The 10,361-nt window shown below is 35.9% G+C and overlaps 1 protein-coding gene and 1 long non-coding RNA gene across 2 annotated transcripts in view; one reads left to right on the top strand and one right to left on the bottom strand.

The window, feature by feature from the left end:
* Positions 1-3,055: 3,055 nt before the first annotated feature.
* Positions 3,056-6,590, bottom strand: LOC113112790 (homeobox protein SIX2-like). Its single transcript, XM_026278645.1, has 2 exons — positions 5,716-6,590; positions 3,056-4,422 (listed from the first exon to the last, which is right to left on the bottom strand). Exons 1-2 carry the CDS (start codon positions 6,273-6,275, stop codon positions 4,116-4,118), a joined length of 867 nt encoding a protein of 288 aa, XP_026134430.1. The 5' UTR covers positions 6,276-6,590; the 3' UTR covers positions 3,056-4,115.
* A 707-nt stretch (positions 6,591-7,297) lies between these two features.
* LOC113112791 (uncharacterized) overlaps positions 7,298-10,361 on the top strand; it is a 32,446-nt gene continuing 29,382 nt past the window's right edge. The window contains exon 1 of the long non-coding RNA XR_003293490.1: positions 7,298-7,435. This is a non-coding gene — a long non-coding RNA (uncharacterized LOC113112791). The remainder of the gene's footprint in view (positions 7,436-10,361) is intronic.

Genomic DNA, 10,361 nt, shown 5'->3' with positions numbered 1-10,361 from the left:
GCAATAAGAGCATGCGTTCAATCAATAATAATAATATACAATAATAAAAGTTGAATGTAGTTCTTAATTAGTATAAGAACTAAAGATCATTCCATTAATAGGTGCACCGTCATTGTTACATACCCACCTCAGGAGTGCATTATCTCTCTAGTAATTTTAACGGCCTGGAGTCACAACAAGACATTGTTAAAATGATTTATTTCAAGACATTTGTCATGTTTCCGTCCTGAAATCTCGTGTGTGCTGAACCAATTTTTTTACGCACCTCAAACCTTCAATTGCAAATTCCAAAACGTCATTTTAGAGCTAATAACTGAGGCTTGAGCCATTGATGTGCAGGCTAATGCAGTTATTAATGCAGTCTAACGCAGAGAGAAAGAGATTAAGCGCTTTTGAATACCTGCGTCTGTGCGTCTCTCAGCAGTGTCCAGCCGCAGCTTCTACTAATAGCGAATCTAAACTGCTTCAAGAACTTCACTAATGAGAACAAGTTTCTGGTCGCTTCTCCTCGTGTGCGCGCGCGCGTCTGTGAGAGAGAACGGGAGAAAGAAAGCGTTATTCCCGTAGTCTACAAAAAAAGTTGGAAGACATGGAAATATTTTGATTTTTTTTGTTGTTGTAGATAGCCCATATTATGACAAAAATAGTATATAGTAGGCTATCTCTTCGTTGTGTTTGGCCCACCTGGATGAGCGAGCATTGGGTGATAGGCGATGAATAATGTTAAGATATATAGCAAGAGGTTGGTTGTGATCTCAAAAGTAAAAAAAAAAAAGCCTCCGAAGTAGGCCAATTAAAAGAAGCCTAGTACGAGCATTTCCTTATGGATTAATGTAACAGTAAATTTCAATAGCTAAATAGTGTACTTAAAATTCAGCATGTGCACAAAACAACGATTTGATGCATGCAAGCGAAGAAGGTTCATGTCTTATTTTTGAAAAAATATGGATATTATTTTGGATATAGCCTTAAGTCAAATAACACGACACACCAGTTGCGACCTAATTTAGAGTAGCCTAAAACAGAAACATGTCACTGCATCTTGAAACATAGAAAAGCTTTCCAGGGTTACCATTACAGGCGCTCATTCTCCCTGATTTCAACATTTTATTAATTAACATAATAAGTTATTGCGATAGTTATACTAATCGTTAAACGACAGTTATAATTAATTGAGTTGACAGTTACCATGCATTAACAATGAATAATATGATTTGGCCTACGCTAGATAGAACATTTTATAATGTGTTATTTCTTCTTCAGACTCTTCTAAAACGAAACAAAAGGCTTTTCGCTTTTATTCAAATGTAGTCCACTGACATGCGTTTAATGTCGTTAGACGTCACTAAGCAAAGTTCAATGAAATATTAAAATGAATATGAATAATACACACACACACAGCCTATATATATATATATATATATATATATATATATATATATATATATATATATATATATATATATATATATATATATATATAGCATATTAAAAATGTTTTCCAAGGATTTTATTACTAACATCATGTGTTAGGGTTATGTGATTTATTTATTAGCTATCTGACATTGCAGAAGCAGCTATTTATTAGAATCTAGCTATCCGTGATAAAGCGTGATTTATGTATTTGTATGGTTGTTCGTTTATTTAGCCTATGCTTGTTCATATTACTTCCTTTATGGACTAAGAAAGTCATAAATCTTTAGCTATTCAGTTCTTGTATTCAGGTTAGCAGCGCTTTATATTGTTCAGGTTACTGAAGCCCAAAATAAATGAAGAATTTGTCCGAATTACACAAACACGAATGTAATATTAATTCATAGTTATTTATAGCAGGTATAGCAAGTGATTTTTTTATTTTTTTTATTTTTTAGGTTTAGTCTTTCCAACGGATTCTACTTAAACTGTCTTGAGTCAAGCTTAAAACAGTGACTTTTTTAGCTATTAAATAATACTTCTAAAAAATATATTGTAAAAAAAAAAAAAAAAAAAAATAAAGTTTTTAAGCGGTCTACAATAAAATTGTTTTAAAGGGAAAAAATAAACAACGAAGAAAGCTAAGTAGTTTTTCAGTCTCTTATAACATGTATATCATATAACCAATACACTTGATTTATGCCTCTAATTTAGAGCAACAATTCTGAACAGCAACAATATTAAATGTAACAAGAAACGTTTTTAATTTGTATTCATCCATTTTCACGAGACAGAACAAGCCCCTCAAAAAATGCAGCTCTGTGGGAAGTCATCTCCTCATAAACAAGCTTTCCAGCATTAACTCAGCGTATAAGATTGCATTTATAGCGAATTAGCCTCACCACTGAGAGAGCTTTTCTTTACATCTTTTGCCCGAAATGTTTACGACCTGTCCGCCTCTCTTACAGCATGCATAGACTCTAGCATGCAGCTCTAAAGTCTTGCTGAATTCTAAAAAGGACACAAACAAGTCTATTGTACTTTAATCTCTGGGGATATAAACCTTGTTTGTTTTTTGTTTGTTTTTCTAATTGTAGTGCAACAAACTTGGTGTCACGTAGGTTAATAAACCTTTTCAAAATAATTGCTACCACCTTGTTTAAAAAAAAAAAAAGAAAAATAAGTAATTTGCTTGAGACAGGGCTGTTCAAAACTATATGATACTGCGTACACTATAGAACACACTAAAAATAATTAGATAAAGTATCAGATCAATTACTGTAAACGTGTAGATTTATGAAAGTAAAATACTACCCTTTTAAATAAAAAAGAGAAGAAAAAACAGTGTGCAGCTACAGATGATAAATAACATCAGCTCCTTTTTGTATAGGCCTAAGTGTTAACAAAATTGCCTATAACTGGTTATATGACGTATTGCTCAAAGACCTCAAAAGAACTGGTTAGTGCGCAGGCTATTAATATCAAGAACATAATGAATGGTGAGTAGAAAGAGTCACGGCATTTTCAAACGAAGAAAAGTTGTTTCCTGATTCCAAGGTTTTTTTTTTTTTTTTTTTTTTTGGCTAATAGCCTATAAATAAATAAATAAATAAATACAGTTAAAAAATAAGCCCAATTATTATTTAGCTTCATTAGAGTGCTAGTTTAAAATAATAATAAAGGTAGTGACTCCATTTATTTCAAAATTGAGAAAGAATTGCAACGCTCTGGTAGTGCTTTGTAACGAGTATTGTGTGGCGTTATTTATAATTGGCCTCCTATGGAGCACCAAATATTAGATTAGCTATATCTGCACTGTGACACATGCACTGTAAAGTGTCTGAACATTAAAAAGAAAAAATCGCATATGTTTTTGGTCGAAAACTGTGCATAACAAACTAAACATTTGTTAAACACACACACACATAGCCTATTTCAATGTTTGTAACTGTCAGTGCAGTGTCCATGGACCCGAAAGTTTCATTTTAAGATTGAATCAATATCACAGTGTAAAACTATTTTTGAACTTTCGGTACCACCACGTGACCAAATGTAGTTCATTTTCGTAAACATGGTCTCCGATTAAATAAGGACACCTGCTCAACAAACCATAGCACAGCATGCACAACAAAACCATTCAAACATTTCCTTTGCTCAGTAAATGCATCGTATTTTATTGTTAATGGTATATGAAACTATGATGAGTCTGGAGTTTGTTTATTGATCCCAAAGATTACATGCAGTCGCTTTCCAAAAGTAAAATACAAACGCAAATGAAGAGATGCCCAGCCTAGTCCTACAAAAATGCTGTGTTTATATTAAAACATTGCATTAAACGAAATTTCATTCAAATCAAACGACGTATGGCCTGTTTTAAAGAATAAATGTAAACAAACGGAGTATGCGACTGAAAAGTCCTGGGTCAATTGCGATCTGAAATAATAACGATATCAAATAATGTTGATATCAACAATTAAGACATTTATTAGCGTGTTTATTAACAATACATCATGTCATTACATTCTAAAAAAAATACCTCTATCAAGGCCCTCCATATCAGCTTTGCAAGTAGGTCAGCCGACAGACATCCACAACTCTTTTTGTCCGTTCCTTGTCTCATTTGTTTTTGTTTAATACGTGTCTGGAGATGTTTTTACTCTAAACGTTCATGTACAAGCGTCCTTTGGAAAGGGTCCACATGTTTAAGAGCCAAGGTCGACCAAGTTTGATGACATATGGTTCAGTATAGTGTCGTGTAATGAGTGGTGGTGATGTAAGGAATCTGCACTTGGCACAGGGATGGCGCTGGGACCGGGTGGAGGTGCGAGGCCGTGGAGCGACTGAAGCCCGGGGTTCGACGTGAGGAGCAAGGCCGGGCTTGACGAGGTGTGATCTGGGGTACCAGACGGCGTTTTGTCGTCGTCCGAGCTTCCTAAAATAGTCTTATTTCCATTCATGGAAGACGTTAATGGATTGTGACCGTTTGTGTTCGAGTTCTCATTATTCTCCCTGTGAAAATGATAGTTTAGAGTTAGGGTTAGAGCAACATCCGACAACTTGAGTATTTAAAACTATTAATGAACTTACCATGTCTCTGACATTGCAGAAGCAACTTATAAACTAAACAACTAACTAATAAGACAAACAAATAAATACTGACTTAAAACACATATTATTCTGCTAATAATAACAACAATGTTATTATTCGAAAAAGCAGGCTATTATTCGTATATTTATACACGTATAATAAACAACGACAATTATTATTAGGCTATTATTTGAAGACAGCGGGTTGGTTTTGTAGGTGTGAATTATTTACATTAGAAATACTTTGTTAGAAAATAGTATAAAAAGCGAATAAAAAAAGTATGACTGTACCTATGAATTAGTCTTTACAACATAGTATCACACCACTAACATATAAATATAAGGCATATCAACCGTGTGTGTTGTGTCTGTATCAACTATTCGTCCTATTGACTGCGCACCACTTCATAATTCGTGTCGATATTAATAATTTACATTAAAGAACGTTCAAGCATTAGAAACCTAATGCAGGAAAACATGATTATATAGCCCTAATTGTTAACATGATTTGGAAATTAATCGTCTGGGTTAAGAACAGTGTTATTTTCTGATTTATCTAAAATCTCAATCACAACATGTCAAGTAAAGCGTCTTTCATTTATTATTAATTAAGTATTGGGAAATGTACGAGCAAGTTTACACTGTGGTTTCAACTTGACTACCTCGCCTGCAGGTGAAACAAGACACCCGTTTAAGGAGTATGCAACTGCACACATTATAAACAAGAATGCATGAACAGATAACTCTTACAAGTCTAAAAAAAAAAAAAAAAAAATTCCTGTTAATTATCCTGTAAATGTTCCTGCAAATGATCCTGTTTATTAATTTCCTGTAAATTATCAATGGACTATTTTCCCTTAATTTATATTACACCATGATACACACATCACGCTTTATGTCATTTTTTTAGAAACTAGCCTACTCCGTTTAAGAAAAGTATGCACATTGTTAAAAAAAATATCATTAATAAATATATGCATATAAAATGACCATAACACTACTGGAGAAAGGATTATATTTATAGTTACTGTCTGTTCATCCATCTGTGGGAATTTTGATGTAGGCTATTTATTTTTCTTGTAAGATTGTTATAATAATTAATGGACATCACACAGCGTGAATGAATGCAATCCATGTCAGGGAAGTGTTCCAGTTACTTTTAAACATGCAATCGAAACTGTTTTTAAGATACAAGCTAACATACTGGACCCGTACCTTTCTTTCGCCTCCGCTGCTCGGTCGCGTTGACGTCTGTTTTTAAACCAGTTACTGACTTGTGTTGTTGTTAGCCCCGTTGCATCTGCTAGTTCCCTCTTCTCCCGCGGGGAAGGGTACGGGTTATGGGTGTACCATTCCCGCAGCACGCTCCTGCTCTTTTCTTTAAAGCAGTAACTTGTCTCCTCGCCGTCCCAAATGGAGCGGGGTAGCGGAAACTTTCTTCGGACGCGGTACTTCCCAACAGCCCCAAGAGGGCGGCCCCGGAGCTTCTCAGCCTCGACATAATGCGCTTTGAGCCACAGCTGCTGCAGCTTCGGGTGGTTGTGCGGAGAGAACTGGTGGCTCTCGAGAATCTTATAAAGCTCTCTGAAATTTCCCCTGTGAAAAGCGACCACAGCTTTTGCTTTGAGCACACTCTCGTTCTTGTGGAGATGTTCGCAAGCCGGCAGAGACCACAAGAAGCGCCCGAGACGTTCAATGTTTCCACCCTGCTGAAGGACCTCGCAGACGCACGCCACTTGCTCCTGCGTAAAGCCGAATGTTGGAAGCATAGACATGGTTTGTCACCAATAAACGTCCGCTTTTTGTAATTATGTCTGTTTTAACGATGACAGTGACAGTTCTTCAGCAGATTTTATGTAAACCCCTTGGGAGACAACAATTTAGAACGACTTCTCAAATAGACGAAATCAAATCCCACTCCGGCCGTAGAGAGGCACAAAACTTTAGATCCGTTCAAGCAAGCATAACACACCATATATCCATCTAAAGCACAAGAGAGAAAGTTGTTCCTCCTGCGCGAGTCTCTCGCCACCTCTTCTATGTCGTTTCAGCATAACGCACTCCCGAAGAAGGACCTCGCTCTCTTGTTTTAATAATATTATTCTAAGTTGGCAAGAAAAGTGATTATGTGAACTGTGATTGGTTGGATATCTGACCCGGGGATGATGAGGATAAGACAATAGTTTTAGTCAAATTATTTGCCATGGTTACGCTGTCATCCAAGGTAACCTGATATGCTTTGAGGTGGCGCCTTGGGCTGACTGACTGATTATTCCCGTCATTTAGAGCCCGCCCACAGAATTCGAAATATAGCTTCGACTTTTCCTGTATATTACATTTTTGCCCTGGGCTTGACAGACACTTCTAGCAACCAAAGAGTGCTGATCTTTGAGGTAGTGATGTAGCAGCAGTTGAGATGAGAGCGCCATAGCAAGACTGCGCACCAGACGCTCTCCAAACCGAGGAACCGGGGTGTTAGTGACCACAAGCAGACAATCCACCCTGCAAACCTTCCACTTTGAAACTTATTGATCAAATCAAAACTATTTTAAGAACCTCTCAGAAACCAGAGTCTCTCTCATTCTTTTTGCAGCACATTATTATTACTGCTATCAAATGCAATAATATAAAATCACAATTTAACAAACATGTTTTTGCAAGCACATTCAGTCTGCCTTTGATTTCCCTGATCAATTCAGGGTTTACCTAAAGAGTTGCGCTGTACTATGCATTATTTAGCAGTTGCTAATAAACAAGGGGGTATGTTTCTGCAAGTGCACACGCGTGAAAGCCAGGCATTACGGACCTGACTGGAATAGAGTTGGAGGGCGTTTTTTAGTAGTAGGCTATAGAGTGATATTCAAGGATACATGCTAGAAAGAACAGCGATTGGGTATACCACAAAGGGAAAACACTGCGAGGGACGTTTGTAACGGTAAGACAACTCAGATTTATAAAAACCGCTATTGATAAAAGTTAGGCTATAGTAATAACATGAATATTTTATCCTTTTACTAAGTTTTACAATTCTTATTTAGTGTATATATATTCTTAACCAAAGCCATAGAACATTCGTTTTTTGAAAGTGTACAATGTAAAAAAAAAAAAAAAAACGCAGATATGGAGATATATCTCCATAAGTGAGAGAGGCGCGAGAGACGCATCTTTTAATGATGCATATTACGCACACCATTATTGGCATATCATCAGTCAGTGTCTCTAGTCTGAACTTAAACTCCCAAAGTAATGTCACAGAGACAAAGGTCTGCTTTAATCAGGACTACACTCTCTGATTTCAAATGAATGGTAACTGAGGCCACAAGAAAACTCAGCAAAATCGCATTTTACATGAGATAAAAAATCCTGACGCTGTTAAGACATGCCAACCTTGTCAGGAGAGGGAAATTGCTGAGTTTAAGGTCTGGCGTCTTTGCAGTTTTTAGATATCCGTACTGCACTGCTGCAGTAAAGGCCTGTGATGTGGCTTATTAGTGAAGAAGACTTCAGAACTTGCATAACATATTATTCAAAACAATACAAAGTATGTAACAATCTCTGAGGTTAATGTCATGGAAAGATTATAATTCAATTTCCCATATACCCCTTTAACCGGTTATTCTGCGCAATATAGTCACTAAGTAGCTATACTGGGTCGCTTTACATGTGTAAATATACTTTTGAAGATTAAAGAAACAAGCCTGTTACCTAATCAATGTTTAAGACGCATTTATTTGAATAAAATTGCTGTGATCTAAATTATGAATGAAGAAATCTAGAATATATTGATTTTACAATTTTTTTTTACAACAATTATAGTTGTAATTATTATTTTTACACAAACTATATATATATATATATATATATATATATATATATATAGGTATATATATATATAGGTATATATATATATATATATATATATATATATATATATATATATATATATATATATATATATATATATATATATAATTAGCCACATTATTAACATGAGCAGTCCTAAAATCTACACTCAGATTACAGATGATTCTGTATATGCTGAATTTAATGTTTTTAAAATATCTTGTGTTAAGTAAATAATAAGCAAACTAATACTGAATAAAAGCTGAGCTAATGCCAACCTCAGAGACGGTCACTGCCATTAGAAATGGGTTATTAATATGCATTAATTGCACTTTGCTGTAAGTAAACATTTCGCATGTTATTTTTTATCTCATTACTTTCATGTGTGCTAATCTAAGTGGATCATTCCTTTGACAAAACTGTACCAATATTTAATTTTCAGGATTGGTGATGATAATATAATATGATGATCAATAAACAGCCTACTACACAGCCGAAGGCTAAATAGTCAGCTTATTCTGTGATCGTCACAAATCGAGGTATTTTACCAATATTTTCGATTTGTGACACCCTGATGAAACTATAACAATACAGTGAAGCAATGGAAAACACATAGCTACTGAAAGGATTTTGGATGTTGTGTGGTGGGGGAATGTCAATGACAGGCCAAATCAAGATACTCGTCTTGCCTTGACACTGTTTGTAAACGGCTTGTTTCCACGGATCATTTTGATCAGAGCTTCGCAGGACCTGCGCTGGTCGTCTGCACGGTGATTATTACAATGCTGATGAATGGGGATCGCGTTTCGTCTAATAGCCGCCCCCTGTTTTGACAACCTCCCACAGCTAACCGGAGAGCACGCAGCCGCGACCTCCACTAATTGGACTGATTATTGCAAGATGTTTTTTCCTCTCTGGAAAGCGCAGGGTGGCGGCAGTGCGCGGCTGCTCCGTGGCTTGCACCACGAGACCTGATGAGTTGCATTCTTTCAGACATGTCATGTTTAGCGGAAATAGAAAGAATTAAAACCAGACATGTGGTGTCGATGTGCGGTTCAGCGGAAGAAAAACAAGACACACATTGTAATTAAAAACTGAAGTGTATTAACGTTTAATTGATTACGAAGTTGAATTTAATAATAAAGAGACCTATAAGCGTGCATGATGCGATCAATCACAAGACAGGAAGTGCCGTAACACTTTACATGGACTTCAAAACACACAAAGATTGAACAAAATGGAAAAATATTCATGCCTACATTAAACACAGCAGTGAGTCACTAAACCACGCCCACAAACAATATATTATTTTATTTTTAGGGTTGTGTGTATTTGTATTGTATTTGCGACCCATTTTGCTGTTTTGAAAGAAAACTTCCTATTTGTTTAACCTTTTTGAATGAAAATGCTTAAAATGATACTAGGTTTTATATATGGGACATAATTTTTTTGAACTTCAATTTGATGAATACAAACAAACTAATTTCTTAATGTAACAGCCTGTCCCAATACAAGCACTCTTGAGAAAATACTGAGAAATAACAGAATTTAAAACTATAAATATGGGAATTGTATATCACTCACACACTCGCCCTCTGCTTAACAAATCAGAACTATCACAATGAATGTACATTTGATTCATTAATGAAATTATTTTCTGCTCTGGGTAATTTGCTGTTGTAGCCGGATCGGATGATCCCCTTTATAGAGAACGCAACAAGTGCTTTTCTCAAATGCTGGCGTAACAGCTTTTTCTTGTTAGCTATAATTAATGCAACAGATTTCACCAATTCTGACTGTCCCCGTTCATTTAACTAGCTGAAACTATTAAGAATTGTTCTGTCTTAGTGCACAACTGATTGTGACGTGCACAGATTTCTGTGCTCCCAGGAGACTGGGGTCGCGCCTGACATGAGGCGAATCTCTGCACAGCAGCAGTTGTTGTCTCTCAAGTCGTTCTAAACGCCAGATGCGCCAGAAAGCTCAATGCAGAAATGCAAATTAGAGATTAGCTCAAA

This window comes from Carassius auratus, chromosome 13, assembly GCF_003368295.1.
Source record: "Carassius auratus strain Wakin chromosome 13, ASM336829v1, whole genome shotgun sequence".
NCBI lineage: Eukaryota > Metazoa > Chordata > Actinopteri > Cypriniformes > Cyprinidae > Carassius > Carassius auratus.
Note: the sequence above shows the minus strand (reverse complement) of the source record. Positions and strands in the feature narration are given on the sequence as shown.

What these genes read in the sequence shown, in the direction of transcription:
- LOC113112790 (XM_026278645.1), bottom strand. Translation starts at nt 6,275, where the DNA reads ATGTCTATGCTTCCAACATTCGGCTTTACGCAGGAGCAAGTGGCGTGC. An exon ending in GCAGCGGAGGCGAAAGAAAG is followed by an intron (nt 4,423 to 5,715) that starts GTACGGGTCCAG and finishes TCATTTTCACAG; the next exon opens with GGAGAATAATGAGAACTCGA.